Here is a 20,407-nt window from a genome sequence, read left to right on the forward strand (position 1 = left end):
GTCCTTGAAAATCCATTAAACTGAGCTGCTACTTAGCTGGTATATTACTTCCCTGGGGTGTAAATCGTATGCTACAGCAGCTTAGTAGACAGATATTTAACCTGAATTAAATCAGAAGGCACACATTTTGGTATATGATTGGACTTGCCATGCATATTAATCTGACAAACATGTATTTACAAGTCATTAAGAATGCAGATAGTTTTTCTTACTTCATCTGCTTTTCCCATCTTTTTCCCTAAAACAGCGATTTTTGGAAACTAACACTCTCCAGATCCTGCCCAATTTTCCCCTTCCAACAAGAACTAATAAAAGAGCCACAAAACTATGGGAAGCAAACTGCCTTTACTGTGCTGGTCTTTTTTTATGGAATTTACTTTGGGCAGGATAGTGCAGTTGTGCATAACTATAAAGCTGTAGGTGACTGGACCTTTATCTTTTGTCTGTTCCTCTTTTTAAAAACAAGATATTGAGGCAGTTTCAGGAAAAGTGTGGTATTTTGTCATCTTTGGCATTTAAAATAGATAATTGTGAAGTTTTCATCTTCTTCATTACACAAAACAGTTTGTTCTCATTATGCTCCCAATTTTAGCAAGCACGCAGGCTTAGTTAGGGAATGACTGATTTCAGTCTAGGTAAAGCTGATTTGCATTAGGAAGTGTACATAAGAGCCTAGTTCTTATTTTTCTCTTGATGTGATTCTTGGTGCCAAGAAACTCTAAAATTAAAAATTCTTCTGTACCTGAAATATTAGTGTTTTATTTCTAATTATGTTCAAGTAATTTCTTTGAGACTTTCCCTATCTGTTTTCTCATCTTCTTGACGTTCACAACTCCGACTTAGCAGAAAGTTCACTTTCTAAAGCTGCTGCTGTTTATATATAAATATGGAACAATTACTTTCCAGTCTCCTGGTGGCTATGATTAAATAGAATAGTGGCATGTTATTAAGAGGTTCGATTGAACTCTGTCATATCCTTTGTATCAAATGATCCCCGAGAATTGTAGACTAAACTACATTTTTTAATTTATCTGAAATTAAAATAACAGTTTAAATCCTTGGATGAAGTTGTTAATCTGTACCTTGGAAGGAATGACCAATGATGAATATTTGTAATTTTTTTGTCATAGGAAAACTCCACATATTAGCAATTGCTCTAATTTGATGATTACAAGTAAGTTGGATGGCAATAGTTGATATGAATCCTGGGTATCAAGGGAAAAAAGAGCAGTTAAAGTAGTTTGCGTTGTGTAGTGGTTTCAGAGTGTGTTAATGGGATTCCTTTTGGGTCAAACTGAACCAGAAGATGTGCCCCAGCAGCACACCTACTGTGCTGCAGTCACTAAGAGATACTCAGTCCATAGGATTGACTAGAGCTAGTTTAAAATAAGCCCCTCTCTTTCAAATATGCTTTGTGTTGGCATTTGGTCCTGCACACCGTTTTTATCTGCAGATTCAGTCCTACTCGGCCATGCTACTTGCTAATGTCAGCATTGGCTGGGAAGCACTCAGTAATCATCCCTTTTACCTTCAGTAATAAAATAAAATATAAAATCCCCAAATCCAGCAACTTCAACTTGGGCAGATGCTTCTAGTCAGAGTAGTATACAGAGCAATGAAATTGGGCAGCAGTAAAAATGACAACATGCAGCTCTCGGTGGGGGGAGATCTAAAAACCGGAGGCTTAGATATAAGCTATTCATTTTGTCTTCTGCAATTGAAAGTGGAAGAGTAATTTAGTCTTTAAGCACTCAGGTGGGGAGTGATGAGTGAGGAAGCAATCACAAGTTGAGATCAAAGCTGTGCTCAGAGCATAAGCCTTTGAATAAGAACAATGCCATTTCACACTTCCCAGAACCTACGTACATTACTGACTTCTTAGGATAGTTCTCCTTGATCACATAGGTAGAATGATGTAGCATGGAAGACCTTATTTTTTTCAGTTTCTGACTAATGAGTTACATGTTCTGATTAACTGGTACCTAGAAAGATTTTCAAACACCAGTCTGTTTTCAACTTTTCAATTTTCTTCTTTGTCAGTACGGTAGTACACACTTCCTTGCTACCTGCTAATATTAATTTCAATGAATTTAATGCAGTGATTATTATTATATCTGGTTTGGCTACATTATCACCTTCTACTGTCTTCATATGCTTAAGAAGATCATAAAAGCTGGTTTAAAATGCCTGTTCTAAATCTTAAGTGTACTTGTAATTTGACACGTTTAACTTGAAGCTATTAATACTAAACTGGCCATTAAACAGACTTAAAACGCTAGCATGAAATGTAATTGTTTTCTGAAACTTGCACTTGCAGTCTTTAGTTTAAAACATGAATTTATATTGGATTAGCTAAGTCATTCAGGGATGATCCCAAATATACTATAAACCCACAGACTGCTGAAATTTGAATTACGTTTAAGCAAAAGTGCCCATAGAAATATAACAGCCTCACAAGGAAAGTTGGTAGTCCTAAGTGGGGAATAAAGTGGACTAAGTGGAAACAGTACGTTTTGTGTTCAGTGCAATGTATGAATGAAAGTGCATTGGACACATGCAGCTTATTTGAAGGTACCTATATTTAGAGGGAAAAAATGTTTTTCTGCTACTTTGATGAGTTGATACAAAAGAGTTCTTTGAGCATTTGAAGCTTTGATTTTTTTAATGAACTTCTTGATTTGGGTTGTTTATCAGCTGTAATTACTTGGCTTCAACATCGGTTTGCCATGACAACTCATAGTGTGTTCTTAGTAGATTTTTATTTTTAATTAAATGCTTTGCTGCATTCTTCCTTACTTTAGTTATACTAGGTAGGCAGCAGTACCTATTGCTGTAGTTAGCAGATCAGTTTCCATTGTAACCTCCTGTGTAACCTTATAAAACATTCATCTTTTACATTGAATTTTTCCATGCTTGGAAGCCAGATTTTGCTTGCCTTAATCTAGTAAGCATTCTTCTGCTTCTCCAGTGGCTAGCTGCTCATTAGCTTTTAATAGGAAAATTGAATGTGTGCGAGAAGCTCTTAGTTTTTCATGTCATATTTATTAAATTGTTATTTCTGCTTCAAATGTTGGCATCTTTTATATTCAAAGCATAATACTGATGAATGCCCAAAGACTTTCTATTTTAAATGTTTAGCTTATAAAGATGAGAAACACAAACAAATTAATCGCTACATATCCTACTGACAAATTTGTTTATGGGAAATTAGGCAACAATGTGATATATACATTTATCTAAGAAGTGTGGTGGGGTAATTTGGATTCTCTTCTGTTCATAAATTAGCCAGCTCTTTCGAAAATATTGTTATAAATCACTAGCACTTAACACTATTCTTTTCCAAAGTATTTTACAAATATAAACTAAACTTTACAATACACCATTAATATAGGTCAGTTGGTGTTGTAATTGTGTTTTACACCTGGGGAAACTGAGGTAGAAATGTTAAGTACTTTAACTCAGGCCACTTGAGATTTAGAACGCGTATCTCTTATCCATTAGTCCTGTGCTGAAATCATAGGATTACATCATTGCCATATTCCCTCACATAGGATCTATCGATAGCCCATTGAAACCAGTGGGGAAAAATGCCAGATTATGTCAGCCAGTTTCATGTCTGGGTTATACTTAACATGTCAAGGTTTGCATCGGCTGCAGCCAGCTGGGATTCAGCATGAAGCATAACTGTGGACCTCTCTTGGTTGCTTTATGGGGAAACTATTGTTATCAAATGTAGATTTATTCTCCATATTTTATGATTTAATTCTGCATAAATAAAGTCAGTTGGCTAAAGTGTACAAGTGAGACCACTGCTATAGTAGGCTTTATAGAAATGTCACAATAACATGATGTGAACATGAATTACTCTTATGCAGGCCTGATGAAAAAATCCTCTTTAAAATCTTGTTCAGTCTTGCATGCTAAAATATGACCTTTTACCCTGGTCTAGACATGTCCTTTGCAAGCTATTTCTAGTTTATATGAAGATTGCTTGATTTAAAACAAGTATGTTAATCTAATGCTGTCACGAATGATGGGGTTTACAGTCTGAGAAGCTGACAGCTTCTTTGCAGAACAGAGTAAGCAAAAGCAACGTAAGCTTCTCCAGACCTGTATTGCGAATGACACGTTATCTGCTTTTTATGAGATAAGTTGTGAGCTTCAGAAAGTGGATTTACTGCAAGAGAGAAACTGCAGAAGGTCTTGCCTGCCTTTTCCACCACAAACTGGTTAAATTATGTGGATTACTTTTGAAATCTCTAGTTATCTGGCACTGAGATCTCACACCTATATTTGGTACAGTTTTAGCCAACGATCTGGCAACTGGTTGATGGCAACTGCTAGCTTTCATGTAAAAGTACTATGTATATGTCAAAATATAACAAACAGTTTAATTAAACTCCATTTATTAAGTTGAGTCATTGGGAAATGCCCAGTGGTAACTTGTACATTTCAGGCCCTGTTTTCTTTCCTGAAATGTTTCAACCTTTTGGAAGGTAATTTTCATCTCCTTGCCCTGTCCACTCTCCCCCTACCACAGCTGGACTCAAGAGTCTGCATTCAAAAGATGATTGCTTATTTTCTCTAGTATGCAGACTAATTAGCTTCTCAGGGTAGAGTTACAATGTAGTAGGAATAAGGACATAAGAGTCTGTGCAGTACATTTGCTATGTATCTGGGATGCTTTAGACCTACAAGGCAATGACAGGGAATTCAACCAGCATGTGTTCAGCATGTCTAGCACATTTCAGGTGTGTTATGACTACTGAACATGTATAGATCAGTTAAGCAAAAGCCATTTTTCTAATAAGGGCCCAGGTGTCAGACAGCCCAGTTGGAGGTACTGACTGATTCTGACAGAATTAGCTCCTCTGTAGCTTGGAATGGGCTCTTCTTCCTCTCCCAGTCTTTTCTCAAATGCTCTTCACCAATTGCGAATAGCATACAGAACTAATATGGACCACTGCCTGGTGTTTACTCCTGTCATTCCCTGCTCCCTTCCAATTTCTTCTTTGTAGTAATATGTTCCTGCAGGATAGGAAAGTAATTTGCCGTGTTATGGTTTCATAGGTTACCCTACTTTGAGGAGGCTGGACTAGATGAGCTCTCAAGGTGTCTTCCAAGCTGAGTTATTCTATGAATCTACGTCTTTGCATCTTCCTGTAAGAACAGATATACAGTATTTAACCAAAAGCCTGTTATCTGCAGCAGCCAGTAACTGTCTAGTGAAGTGTATAAGGAAAAAGAAAGTGTAGCTTAAGGTTGCTTTTCCAGTGTGGTTTTCACAGCGTCTTTCAGCAGTGATGATTGATAAGCCAGAGATGGTATTTTTTTGTTTAACAGACGATTCTGCTATTGAGGCATCTTGTTTGGTTTTGGACCCCTGTAAGCATTTGACATATCCTCGTCACAGACCTCTGTAGCAAAGTATCCACCCAGAAATACTGTGCCTGAAAACACATCACTTTTTTTTTTCCCCCAGAAGTTCGTATCTAGTCTTTGTAATTATATGCATAGAGTTTTTTAAAATTTTGACTTGTGTTTGTAGTAGCTGTAATGTGACCTTTCTGAATCTCTTACAGACAAGAGCAGAGCAATCCCAAGGTGCATACTTCTTGCCTGAGTTTGCACTTTCTCCACAGGGGAGTTTTCTTGAGGATACCACGGGGGAACAATTCCTCACTTACCGTTATGATGACCAGGTCAGTATGCCATATGTGAAAATGATAGAGATTGTCCCATTCATGTAACTCTGAGATATAGATTACTGTGAAACAAATTAAGATACAAACTGTGTGTTACCTTTTGACGACACATCAAATTTATAGCAAATTGAATGATAACACACGATTCGAAGGCACTTAATGGTAGAAATAATAGATCAAAACCACTTATGGAAAATACTAATAGGATGTAGTAGAGATGAAAGCAACTATGTTTTAGTGATGTGTTAATAGATGTTTATAGCTAGTTCTGTAAAATGTGTAGAATTAGAGGTGGTTGTCCTTTCTGTGAATTGTTTGACCTATCCTAAATTGTTTTATTTCATGGATAAATCAGCGTAAGACAGATCTTGCATTTCCCAGCTTGTGAAAAGTCAGCACATTTTATTAGTTCATGAAGTTTTCAGAAGAGAAGGTTGAGTGAATTATAAAGAAACAAATGAAAAGTGTAATAATGGATGAAGCAGAGTGTTTAGAAAGCAACAAATTATGTATTTTAAAGTTAAATATCTTTAATGCTTTCTCCAGACCCATAGAAACATTATGTTAAACATGGAATATAGATATAAATGTAAAGAAAGCAACATGAAAGAAATGCTGTTAATCTTGGCAAAAGATCTAAAGTAAACCTAGGAAATGTGTGGCATGCTGTGGAAATTTACTCATAACACAATGTGTTCCAGAAGTCAGTTGAACTTCACATCAAAACTGTCTGAATTACATTCGTAGACACTTACAGTACATTTCTTAATCTAAGAGGAGGGAATTTGTTAGGAAACACTCCCTGTAAAAGTGAGAGGAGAGCCAAACTTGCCCTGCAGTCACAAGGTATGGTTCTGTCAAGTGATTGGCAGCTTTATTTTGAAAGATGGTCTCCTTGCAGGAGCTACTTTGAGAAAAATAGTTTGCTCATCACTACTCTAAAGAGAGAAGAGAACTGAGATGAGTTTATTAGAGCTTTAGACTGAGTATCTTTTTAGGAAGACAAAAGGAAGCAGAAAAGATACAATAGAAAGCATGCTGAACTACTGTAAATTATTTGAATTTAGTTTAAATGTGTTTACAATAATTCATACTTTTGCTACCCTAGAGGGTCTTGATTATCAACAGAAAAGGTACTTAGATAAGATGTCCCCTGGCCCAAACACCTGGGAAAGCAATAACTTACAGGACAGTAAAATGCAGCTGCAACTCAGGCTGCATTTAATGACAGTAGTTGAAAAACACTATAAAGGTAATATACTTTGATCAAAATAGTTTCCATTAAATGGAGCACATTTTAGAGAAGATTATAAATCAAATATAACAGAGGGATAGTCTGAGTCTTTGAATAGACTGTCTGGACTATGTGAATAGCATAGCTGATTAAAAACCAAACAAAATGAATCCCCCCACAAAAAAACCCTCAAATACCAGCATAGCTCTATACAGAAGCCAGTTCCAAGCTCAATTCCATTTGATGGAAAGTTTTCCATTAATTCCGTTAGGATCTAAATTGGATCTGGGATATGGTCAGCTTCTGTTCTTTCACAAATGTGATTCAGCTTTGAAGGCTGCTCTTCCCAAACACTTAGTGAGCAGTATGAAATTAAGTTTGAATTCTTGGAACTGAAAATGGTGCTAAAACATCAGAATGTTGAAAATAAAAGCAACTGTATTAGTAATAGTTTCTTTTGAAAGGAAATTCAGTCCTTAAGCATTATTTATTAAAAAATATAAATACATTGAATGCAGATGGGAACTGATCTATATCTCTAGTTTACCTTCCTGCAAGTAAACCAAGAATTCTTCAGTAAACAGAAAGATTATTCTCCTTAACTTTCTAGGACATTAATCATAGGATTGTAATAATGTACAGTTATAATTTACTTATGCTTTTGCTGAAATGTTCATACAAAGCTCAATTTTATCTTGTGGTCAAACTGAGCCAGAAAACTTGAATTTTTCTTGTTTTCTGTGTTTCATTCTACTCTTTCATATGACATTTACTCTATGAATGGAAGTCTTAAACGAGAGGGTGAAAATCATTCATCAGATAATTTCTTGAATTTTTGTAAGCTGGTATGGATAGGCTTGATATGTGGTAGCTGTGAATAAGAATGTGCAGGTGAATAAAAAGAGAGGAATGTATGTACATTGAAAGGCCATTTTTAATTACCTAATGTATCCAACACAGAAATGGAATCAGTATAGGAAGGTTGCCACATAATTTAAAAAAAAAAAAAAAGCAGTAGCATCTTCTCACACACCTTAATTAAATTTTAACAATTCACTTTCTATCCTGCCCCACTGTGAAGGGGTGCTGGCCTGTGGGAAATACATTCCTTCCTTTTCCCTGAACACCAGAGTTGTCCTGTGAGCATCCCTACAGAGTCCTGGTGTTCCTGTACATCCTAAGTTACATTAATTTAGTTGAAAATTGGAAAAGTGAAATAACCTTGTGTGCTTGACCCCAACAAAACAAGAGAGCAGTCTTACCCAATCTACTGTGAAGATCGTACCTCCATCTGTATTCATGGAAGGGAGCAGAATAGGTAAAAGGGGTGAGAGGTTCCTAAGACTGTGGTATGAGGATGGGAGAAGAGGGTGGGTCACAACCTCTGTTCTTTTGGCTAGCCAACAAGATGTCGAGAGCCTTGTAGGAAAAGTGATCCTTCCGTATCTTCCCAAGTGTGCCCTTCCCCCGTTGCACTGTTCCTCATATCCAGGCCAATAAAATTTCCAGTTTGTTGGGATAGATGGATATTATTTTTATATAGCATCATCGTCATGATCCAAGATTAGTTTCCTTGCATCCTCCAAACACAGGAATGTTTCAAAGGGGTTTTCTTTGGCTGTTGTGTGTGATATTTTTCAAGCAGGGAGCCAGTTTAATCAGGATCATTCATTCCTTTGTTAGTAAGTAATCTCAGTAAAATAGAACTAGCTGTTACTTAAATATTCAAAAGTATTTGCTATCTGAAAAGACGAGTTTACAGTTTGAAATGGAAGATGAGTAAATATTAATGGGAACACACTGTACTCTGTTCTAGCCCAGCAAAATTACATATGGATTCATGTTGTACATGCAAGATAGTACATTGTGTTCTGGTTTAATCTGGCAGGACTGTGCTCTCATTTTTGTACAGGATTGCACTAACCCCTTTGCATATTCAGTTGCTATGTGTGTACTTAAGAATTACATGCAGATGAAATTCTTTGGCTAGATATTTTCAAAATTCAGTGAATATGTCTTTTTTTACCCCCTCTATGGCTATAGAAGAAAATACCTTATACGACCTGATTAGATACTGCCACCTTTATTCACTGAGGTGACATCTGGACAGAAGGGTACATTATAGTTTTGACACATTTACTTTATCTTCAGGGAAAAAGGAAAAGAGTGATTCAAAGCAAATACTTTTGAGGGCTCCTAAAGAACAGAAAAGTAGAAATGTTTACATTGAGCATTTTCTTATAGCTCCTGCATTGTTCAGCAAGCTATGTCTTGCATCAGTGCATTGCATACTGCATTTCTAAAATTCTACTGAGTCAATGTAATTTAAATCTAACTTAGTACCAAATAGATTTTGATACATAGCCAAAGACTTAATTTGCGATTAGTAATTTGAGACTGAAAAAAATACGCCCCTCTCCTATCATTCTTGAATGAGTTTTAAAATAAATATATAAATAATAGCCCTTCCCCCGACTTTGAGATATAAGTTGAACCTTGCCATAAGGAATAGTTTCCTAGTTTTCTTTCTGATTTCTTTTGGCTTTTCACCTTTTAATCTACTGCAAGGAATTTTTTTCTTTTCCAGAATGCTAGTAGTACTGGAAAGCTTTCTTTCAGAAAAAATGTTCTTGTTTTCTGACACTTAAGGTATTGCTTCCAAGTATTAAAACCATTCCATATGACGGACCACCAACAAGGACAGCAGTGAAAACTTGGTTGGGCTGAATATGTTTGAAGTACCTGTCCACTTTGATTGGCTGGCTGAAAGACAGCTCTTGGGGAGGAAAAAATGAAAGAAAAAAGAAAAAGAGGTTATCTTCTTTTAAGCGAGAAAATGTTTGCTTGACCAGTTAGCTTTCTAGCTGACCTTGCTCCTTCTAAATTTTATGATGTTTACCAGTTTAAACTCGTAACAAGGACACCCTGATTCTGGAATTAGACATATGGCACTAAGTAGCCCAATCTTGGCAAAGAAACATATTGTTTCTAAACAAATCTTTTTAAAAAAAATGCAGTCAGGAAGAGCAGTAGATACGGGTATCTTGAAACCACCCAGCAAGCAATTAAAATAATGAAAATCTGCACTTTAAGACTTGAGTGTTTGGCTATGCGAGGTAAGGTAGAAACCAGTGAGTCTGTTTTCAACTATATATGCAAGTTGTAATACACAGGCTGAGGCTGTTACAGTTCTTTTAATAATGAGCCTTTCTTTGGGTTTGTCTGCTGTAAAGTGAATGCCAAAACTGGGAGAGTAAATATTCTGATATATGGCTTTTCTTCCACAAAGAGAAATACTCCGGCTTGGTTTCTGCTTTTTCGGGGGGCGGGGGGGGATGACGACACATGGGACGGGACAGGGGGAAGAAGCATGGTATTTAAAGCTTTAACTAAAAAAAAAGGCAGTGGAACCCAGGATCTGGATGACTTCAAAAATTAATGTAGAAATAAACTGATCGAACCTATTATTCCACCTCTTTATTTGTAGTCAGCCAGCAATAAATGTTTGTGTTTGTTGTGTAAGTTTTTCATATCATATAAACTAAACTACTATGTGGACAGAAGTTGTCTTATGGATCCAGCTGGGCTGACAGCCATTTTCCCCGCAATTTCTCTCACCTGCTTTCCCCTCTCCACCTGCTGATGATTGCCATCCTCCCTGGTCTGCCTCTGGAACTGTATGGGAGTCACCGCCTGGTTTTGAGTATCAGCGGCTTGCTGGCTTCTGCCTCTAGTTTAAGCCTTTTTATTCCATTGCCAGCTAGTTTGCATGTAAATCACCAGTGAAATGGAGCTAGAAATTTTTGGGCTTGGAGATGAGTCATGTAAGGGACAAACTTATTTCAAATTAACACATCAGTGAAGACAAGCTCTAATCCTGAGAAGGGAGTAAGATTTGTAGTTAGCGGCACGCTTGCTACCCAAATACATAAAGCTCCAGCACTCTCCTTTTGAGAAGGAGCCAGAAACTTGTGTTACACTGTGACGTGACATTTTTGTTGATACCCTGAAGAAGCATTCAGAACTATTAAAAAGACTTAGCATCTTGAATCTCAATGTCTAGTTCTTCATTTAAAGATTCTTTTTTGGAATGAAACAAGCTGTTCTCAAGTGGGTATAAACTATTTCAGGTGTTTTTCTACAATGCAAACCTTCCACCAACTAACACTCCTGGTAGTTTTGTTTGTGTATTCTGAGAGTGAGCTGATAGACTTAATTTTGTCTAAGCACCAGAGGTGCAGCTGTTAATACTTGGCTACCTGAATTTCAGCATTACGTTAGAAATATTCCTCTTCAGCTGAGTAAGGGGCTGACCTTGCAGTCCTTACTCAGCCAGTGTGCTGATATTAGAATAACACAAATTCCACTGACTTGAATCCTGCAAGTAGTTCCATTCTCTTAGCTGGGACTTCTTGTGTAAGTAACAAATTATGAGGTCAGGTTTGTGGTACTCCATACTAATCCTACAGATGTTAATAAGGAGTTTTAAATCATGTTCAAAGAGTTTAAAGCCATGTGTTTGTAAGGTTATGTGAAGATAAAATGCATCATTTGGTGTTTTCGTGGAAATTTACCTGAAGATGATGTTAGGTACTCCCTAATATTTTCAATTCTTTTGCTTGTTTTTTTGATACCTTTATTTTTTGTTTGCAGGTTTAATTTGGACCTCTTTATTTTTAAGTTTGGTTGGGTTTTTTTGGTTTTTTTTGGTTTTTTTTTTTAAATATTACTTGGATAAGGAAATTAGCTCCGTGATCAAGTGAAATGTGTTTCTAATTTGGAGTGGGAGGGGGGAAAGGAGGCAGGGATTAAGAGCAAATGAAAACCACTTACAATTTCAGGCAAAACTACTCTTACAGAGACTGGTACTGTATAAGTCAGGCATGATCCTATTCAAACAATACTTTTGTTTAGGCTAATTGCTTGCTGGAAGTGTGTGACTAGCATATGCACAAGTAATTATATCATTAGTGATATATTCTTGCGCGTGACAGATTGCTTAGTGAACTGAAAACTGTTTTAACATACTTTTGTTTACTGGCAAACTGAATGGGGAACTGGCACTTTTTAAAGCATCAACTAACTTTTTAAACTCAGGGTTTTGTTGTTCAGAGAAAATAGCGGAAGTGCTGCGTGCAGTACATTTTTCTTTGTGCACTAAGAATTACAGACTTTCTTGTTTTGTATTACTGCATTAGTCCCAACCCTGCCAAAGGTCTCTGCGTGTAAATCATACTTACAGAAGCCAGTAGGTCTTCACCTTGTGCAGGGTAAGTGCCTTCACAGGGAATCTGTAATAATACAATTTCTGCAAAAACACATTTTATATCATTTCAGTTTGGATCAAATACCTACTATGAGGCTGTAATCCTATTCCACTAAACTCTGTAGTAGAACTCATTGGCCTGGATCCTTAGTCCTTCTGTGGCTGTGATACTACTGGCCTCAGCAGCTGGCAGAGGATTGCCAGGTAGCAGAAGCAGCCCCTCATTTGCAAAGTCCTCCCCCAAAATGACTTCTCAAGGAAGAAAGGAGAATGGACATAAACTTTGAGGTGTTTCTGTTATTCCTGCTCCCCTGGGTGTTGGACAGATACTGAGGCTGCTCTAATGGATTATAAAAGGCTATACAGGGATGCATAAATCTGTGCTATATACCCCTGCTTGGACTGGTGTTGAGAGCAGCTTGGACACGGTATACGACTGAGACCACTGACTTGGGTAGAAAGAAGATTCAGATTAGAGGAAGTACCTGTTTGTAGGGACTGAGTGAGCAGTAATCAGGAGTATCTTTTCTACTAATGGAAAACAGAACTTAATTGTTAGAACACATTACTTTCTGATATACTTATTTTCTTCCTTTTTTCTTGGGCATATCTTTGGGGCCACAATTGCATGTTTATTCAGTTTGAGGTTGGTCTATATCAAAACAAAAAACTTTAATATTAAAGTGCCTTGTTTTTATAGTGCCTCTGCCACGCACATTTTTCACAAAGGACTGAATTTTTTTAACTCATGTCCGGTGTTTCGTGTTCTGAGGTTTTCAATTTAGAGTTTTCCCAAACACATTTTTCAGTTCCTAGAAATGGATGTAAGGTCTGCCACACCCCCCTCCCCAGCCCCAGGAGCAGACAGAAGGATGTGTTCTTGGGCAAATATTCTACTGTAAAGTCTTAAACCCAATTCTGCTACACGGAACTAGTAACAAGACACTTGATGAAATGAAATTAACAGTATACAGACTAGACATTCATTTGACATTCTTTACTGGAGACCAATGATTAAATCGTGAGTTTGATACGATGTAATGTGAATTTACCACTGACCTCCTCATGCCCCCAGTGCACCCCCAGCAGTTGGCACATGTACTTATCCAAGAATTTTGACGTTGATAAAGGCTTAGCTTCAGACTTCTAAATTAAGACTGAAAGGTCTGGAGGTAGCAGAAATGATCCCATGCTTACACAGCTCTGACGCACCACTGCTATCATCTATCAATAAGAGTTCATTGAGATATAGCACAGAAGTGCTTCTAAATCAAAAAGATATATTTCAAGTACTGGAGGAAACACAATGCTTGGAACTGGAAAGCCATTCTTCAGTTGTACATGGGAGAGAGGGTGTTATAGGCTGATAAAGCCCAATGGTGAATTAATCAATTTGTTTACACAATGCAAATATATTTTAGAACTACGTCTTTTCACTGTTCTCAGTCAAGACCAGAACAGATTGTATTTAGTTTTTCAATAATATAGGTAAATGTATTGAACTTCTCAAGCTGTTCAGAACTTTTGTTAAGTTTTGCACAAATGAGAAGATAAAGTCGTTGTATTGCTGAATTTTTCATGAAGGATGAATGTGATTAATTAGATTTTTTTTTTTCTGTGCTGCTTCTGCCACAGATAACATTAAAAGACCCATGAGAGTTTATAGCAGCTTCTCTCTTAACATGGAAAGCCTTAGTGCAAAAATAAAAGAAACTTCAGTTTATACTGGCTTTGAAATAATGCTGAGTAAAATGCTTGCTTGATAAAATGAATCATTCTATGTAAGGTGTTTCTGATATAATTCTATTGTTCTGCAAGGTGGTGGGTAATTTAAACGGAATTTACATTGTAGAACATGTGGATAACATCCCTCACATCCTTGATGGTCATCCTTTCAGGCCTGTCCAGCATGGAAAACAGATTTATAATACAGATTGGATGTCACAATGACCTTTTTAGTGGAGATATACTTGAACCTAAATTTCTTCCAATTTGTATGCCACTAATGTGGAAGATGCAGTGAAAAGCCTTCTTTAAAAAATCTGCATATCTTGGCTTTCTGTCTAGAAAAGGTTAAATGGTGCTTGATATCATTAGCACTTGCGTAATGAACCAGCTTTGGGACAGCTAAAGAACAATCTGTTTACCACTTCAAACGGTTATTTCACTTCACATTATTTCAAAATAACTGTCAGCATTGTCAGTAGAAATAAATTAGGTTTACTGGCTATTAGACATCAAAAGCTATTTGCTCACAAGGAACAAAATTATATATATTAATTACCAATTTTGGCAGTAACAGCAAAAATGGTAAATGTAGGTTCTTGAGAGGATCACTGCTGACAACTGTATTTATTATTTTCAGAGCTTAGAAAGTGTTACAGGTTGTGATACTGTAAGATCTGAAGCATTTTAATGCTCCTAATGTGAAACAAACTGTACCAGGCTTCACAACACACATTAATAATGTGCTGTTGATATAATGACAAAATAAGGGGACTGTCTCTTCTATTTCCCAGCTTTCAGCAACTGACTTTTTTGATATCTAATTCAATAAAAGTGTGTTTATGTGATGTAGTCAAGTGATCTGGCTGCAGCATGGCCAGGAAGGGCAGGGGCTCTTCTCCTTTGGTGACTGGATGCTAAATCTTTAAGCTGTTTTATAAACAACTGTCTCAGTTTGCGAAGGGGGGTTATGCCCTTGTTACTTGGTTATGTTAAGAGACTGATAAGGTAGTGATTGATGAAAAAGAAGAAGGTCAAACATCTCTGAACAGAGGAAAATGCCGTTATTCACTGTTTGTTACAGAAAGCAGAACTGATTTGCAGGGCAGGTTGTAGGGTGGGCAAGAATGATTGAGCTTCAGGATCAGAACAAGGCTAGGTAGAAGAAATAATATAAGAAACAATATCTTCAGAATCAGTTTGGCTTTAAAAAAAAAAAAGAAAAGGAGTACATGCAGATTTCAGAGAGATAGAAGTAGCTGTAATCCCTGATTAAGCATCCCGGTGCAGCGTTTCAAGTGTCAGGTTGCATGTGTAGCTTTCCACCGGCACTGTTGCTGAGCCTAGGCTAGGAGGCTTATCAGCACTTGACTTAAGTGTACAGAGGATGACCATGGTTTTCAGTAACAGAACTGGAAGAGTGTTTTGTATTAAAAAAAAAAAAAAAAAAAAAAGGAATTTGTCAATCATTCTTTCATGTTATAAAAGCTCAGTGATTTCCCCCCCCCCCCCCCCCCCCCCCCCCCCCCCCCCCCCCCCCCCCCCCCCCCCCCCCCCTTCTCTCTCTGTTTTATGTATGGAAGTTACTTGCTTTTCTGTTTGGGCGATAGCCTGAAAAATATTGCTTATTTTCTAATCCCTTTAAACCATTACCCCTAGGAAACCACTGAAGCTTTGGGTGCAACTTCCAACATGCAGGACGTCCTGTGAATATCAATAGATCTTTTTGCATGTCTGAAACTATTTACAGAAATAAATGCTTGCATGTGATTTGAGGCAATGGTTGAAGGTGCTCAATGCTTTGGTTGAGTGTTTAGTGCGGTCTTTGGTAAAGAGTAATGTTATACTTGAACATCAGTCTTCAGTACTTTAATGTACTTGACACAACTTGTAGGTCCCACGTTTTGTGGAATGATTGGCAAATCAGACATTCCTTTTAATTCTCTGTTGTTTTTTTTTCCCCGCGCTATCCTATAGACAGGCAACTGTTAAGCTGATTCTTGGTCTAGAATGAGTGGCTGTCAGACCTCTGAGAACTGGAAACAATCTGGACTTTTTTTAATACTCTGAGACTCTAAGACTTGACCTCTTGCCACTTGAGGCTGTGTAATCTAGCTTTATAAAAATATCTTATTGCTAGTAATTTTTTTTTTTTTTTGGTGTGTTATCATGCTATAAGATAAAGTATTTTAGTGCTTTGGTGGTATAAGCCTTTCTTCAGTTAACATTTTTATGTCCATAGGAGAAAAAGGACTTTAAAAAAGGCACCAAACCTTTAGCTGATTTGCAGGTTCATGAAGCAGACTAGAGTATTTGCACATGGGTGAGACAAATTAGTAGTAATATGCTGCTGTATGATATGGGATGTTTTTGTAGTTTTTAAAATAACCCTTGGGAGATGGTTGCAATTGTAAATACGAGATGATATGTTCTCCTCTAACTGATTGGCTTTGGTCCAAAAATCATAGTAATTTCAATAGACTTTGGATCAAGCTTTCATTTTTTTAATGCAAAAAGAGATTTGCCATTGATTTCAGGCAGATTGGGTTCAGGTACCCCAGAAGAAATACTGTAGAATATTAGACTAAGGCATTATGGAAAATGGGATAGATGCTACAAAGCACAAGCATCATTGCAGCCTCAGTATTCTTCAGAGAGACAAGTTCAATGTTTTTTTCAAATCTGGTGTCAAAAAGATATGTGAAGACTTGCCGTATAGTAAACTTTGTTAATTTGAACCAACCGCTGGCAGATTTGGCGAGGATCATGGAATTTTCTGTGATTTATACAAGCCAACCTATTCACACACCATGAATGCTGAAATGAATTCTGTTTTTATAATATTTAATCTGTTTCATTAATTATGTTGTACTTAAATCACATCACAAAATATTGACAAAATGTGGTTTACTGCTCCACTCTCATGCCCCATCTTTGCTAAAAATATGCACATTTGCTTAAATGTGTAGCATATAGGTCAATGATCTTCCTTTGTCTAAATGTGATGGTTTTATATGGTATAAATCTGAAGAAACAAGCTGTGCTCTTTCAGACAGCTCATATAATGCCTCATAACATCAATACGGCATATGGCAAAATACCTCTTTTTGTTATACCATTTGAAAAAAAAGACTTACAATGCATCAATTTTACATACAAGAAATGCAGTGCATTGGCTTGAATGTTTTTTTGATGTTACTAATAGGTGACGTAAAATATGTTCAAATATCAGACTATAAACCATGAAATTTTACCACCTTTGAGTGCTGGCTTCAGTGGTAACTACTTGCATTGGGGTAATATTGCATTCTAATGTATGAATCAGAATTATATCCTAAGTATCTTATTTAAGTACTAGAGCTAAGTTTTAAACTTGTCCTGCTCTTTTTATTCCATTTGAAAAATTTTTGTTCTTTTTGCAGATATTTTTGTACTTTACAATGAACTTGCCAGTTAATGTTCATTCTTCTGCTCCTTCAATATTGAGGCTATAGGATAGTCTGTTTTTCTCATATTTTCAGCTCTGCATTCTAATGAATGTAAGGCAAAGAAAAGGAGGGTGAAAATATTTCTTATGAATAGTCCTTTTTCTATGCAGTTAAGCGACTTTCTTTTAATGAAGACTATTGCCCAAAAATTCATTTTAAAAAGGATGTCTTTAGAGGGTTAGAAGAGATTATCATCCTTCTAAGATATAACTGTAATTGAAATGATGTCCTGTACTTTGCTATATGAGAGGCCAAGATCCTGCATACTGAAGGGAGGTTTTGCTGGCAGCACCATGAAGTCTTTCTGAGAATTGGTTCTACATATGTTTGTTAATATTTCGGTGAGTGTGGACAGAAAATTTTGAACACTGTCTAAAGCAGATAGGATAGATGACCTTTCTTGCACAGACCTTACAGTCTAGGGCCCAAACACTTATGCACATGCATAACTTAATTCTTGTGAGGACTCCCATCTACGTCAGTGAACTACCCACGTAAGTAAAGATGCACATGTGCAAACGTGTTGGCAGGATCAGGGCCTCATTTCCAGCCCTGTTCTTTGAAATTCCATGCTTAAACTCCTGTAAGACCCCAAAGAGAGAGCACCTCTTGGGAAGATCTGAACATCTCCTCTTCATATTGCAATGAGTGGAAGTTGAAATCATTTGTGTAATACGATGGGGCCAACAGGTCTTTCTCTTTCATAGCTCAGATGTGTACTGATTTAATAACTCCCATTACTCCAACGTTGTCATAAAGCTTACCATGAATTGCAATCAGTCTAGTTTACATTTTAAGCATTACTTTTTCTTAAATGAGGGACTTGAAACCATTTTTGCAGATTGACGACATCAGAAGATTTTCCAACTTAATGAAAAAATCCAAATGACCGCGTAATATTTTCAAAGAACAGACTGATGGAGGCTGGCCTGTTGTCAGAAAAATAGTGTATGAATTAACTTTGCTACGTTATGATTTAATTTAAAATTAACTTACGGTTTGTTGACAACATTCATATTTCATAGAATAGGTGTAGGGTGCAAGTTTTCTGTATTTCCTACCATGAAGGAAAAAAAACCATTAACTCTGACATCTGTTTTTAGCACTTTCCTTCATATTTTTGGATGAATGCCTGGCAAAAGCTGGAAAACGACTAAGAGATCAACCAAAGATGGCCTAAGGGCCTGTTCCCAGCTGGTACGACATCTGGAATGTTATATATAGTGGATAAATTCAGAGTTGTAGTTTAATAAGATTGGTATTCAAGCATTCGGCCTACAGCAAAGGAAAGGACAGTGAAGCTGACAGCATGCGTGGTGCATATATGTCAAGGTGTCTGAAATATAATTTGCTGGGTTTTCACTTTCATTTTGGCAGATCCCTTATGCTTATATATAAACTTTCATCCAGTATTGTTTTGAACCCTTACAAAATAAAGGGTGAAGTCATATTGGTATTATATCCAGAATCTTATCTTTTCACTAAGCTTAGAGTATGTCTGGGTTTCTTTCTTTTTTCTTAGGAAAAAAGTGCTAAAGACAGATTTTTATGAGCTGACTAGAAATAACTTAAGCTGCTACCTTTGCAAATTTTAAGTATATGCAGTCTTTTACAGTGAAGATTTTACAGAATCATAAACTATTCAGGAATCTGAACTTGTGCTGTATGGAACCATACTTGCAAGATTTATGTCTCAGAAGACCTGGGTTTTTTTCTGTTTAGGGTTTAGTTAATCTTCTGACTGTCTAATCTCCAAACTGTAATTAAATGTGTTGCTAGACAAGCCCAACAAAGTTGCAGGCAGGGATCAGTGGAGAACCATCTGCTTACAACAGCTCTGAACGTGGTAATGCTAGGTCAAAAAAAAGAGCTGAAGGTGATTTCTGTTTGCAGTCCTGTAACTACACTATCAGTATGCTTGCAAGTCCCTCTCCCTTTGCATTGCCTTTTTGTGTCCCAGTATAAGGTGAGCATTGCATATGTTTTGCATTGCAGCCCAGAAAAGGATATAGTGTGTGTGTCTGGTCCTGCAATGGGCAAATCAGTTCATGTGCCTGGGCCCAGACCATGGCGCAGGGCTGCAGCTGGGAGAGAGTTTGCCGAAGCATCTCTGTATGGGGCTGTGCTGTTCTGCGCACGATCCCTTTCTGTTTTGCAGCACTGTGGTCTTCTCTCTCCGATCTGCATCTTTCCTGTAGGATGCTGGAGCAGGGGGTAGTCTGTGGAACTACACTTCTAATTTGTAAGTCACAGGACTGTGGCAAGGGAGTGTGGAGGAGGGTGTAGTGTGTGAAATGTGACAGGGCTGTAATTGATAGAGAGGGGTGTAATGTAAGGTCTTATTCCTCCGTTTTTTTAAAAAGGACTCGCTTGATAATTCCTCAGCACATTGTGGTTATTTCTATATTATTTATTACTATGCAAGATCTTGTAGGTGAAGACAAGGTACTTGAATATGATTTGGCAGGAGACCAACAGAGTCTAGGAGGAGATGGACCTAGAGTGGGAGGAGAGATGACTTTTGCAGCTGCACTTTGGTAGCGGTTTAGATTTGGAGGTGGGAAGGCCAGATGTGAAATGACTGCAGCTGACAAGGAGAAAGCTGATTTGTCTGCAGGGTAGTGTCACTAATTGCTGTTTATCTGGTGGGGATGTCAACAAAATCTTATTATAAATTTGGGTATGTGGTGCAGGTATATGTGCATGTAGTGCAACTGAAGCTTAAGAGGCTGAGATCATACAAAACAAGAACAGTGTAGGCTGTTCATTCCATGATAATACTAACAAGATAGAAATATTTAATTGTTATATGTAGGAAAACAGAAAAAAAGGGGTGATTACCTTGCAAATCTTGTGACTGTCTCCTCCTTACCCTTTCTTGTGCTCAGCCAAACTTGCTCTGTCTTAGTGAGTTTGGGGATAGCCAGCAAAATCCCTAATGATATCTACTGCTTTATTCTGGTATGCAAAATAATAGTAACAAAATCTA

At 37.2% G+C, this 20,407-nt stretch overlaps 1 protein-coding gene across 3 annotated transcripts in view; it reads left to right on the forward strand.

Moving 5' to 3' along the window:
- Nucleotides 1–20,407, forward strand: part of ADAMTSL3 (ADAMTS like 3) — a 195,710-nt gene that overhangs the window by 33,715 nt on the left and 141,588 nt on the right. For all 3 annotated transcript variants that reach the window (XM_050903563.1, XM_050903564.1, XM_050903565.1), the window contains exon 3: nt 5,583–5,702. In XM_050903563.1, the coding sequence (XP_050759520.1) occupies nt 5,583–5,702 (120 nt within the window). The remainder of the gene's footprint in view (nt 1–5,582; nt 5,703–20,407) is intronic.

This window comes from Gymnogyps californianus, chromosome 11 (assembly GCF_018139145.2).
Source record: "Gymnogyps californianus isolate 813 chromosome 11, ASM1813914v2, whole genome shotgun sequence".
NCBI classification, from domain to species: Eukaryota; Metazoa; Chordata; class Aves; order Accipitriformes; family Cathartidae; genus Gymnogyps; species Gymnogyps californianus.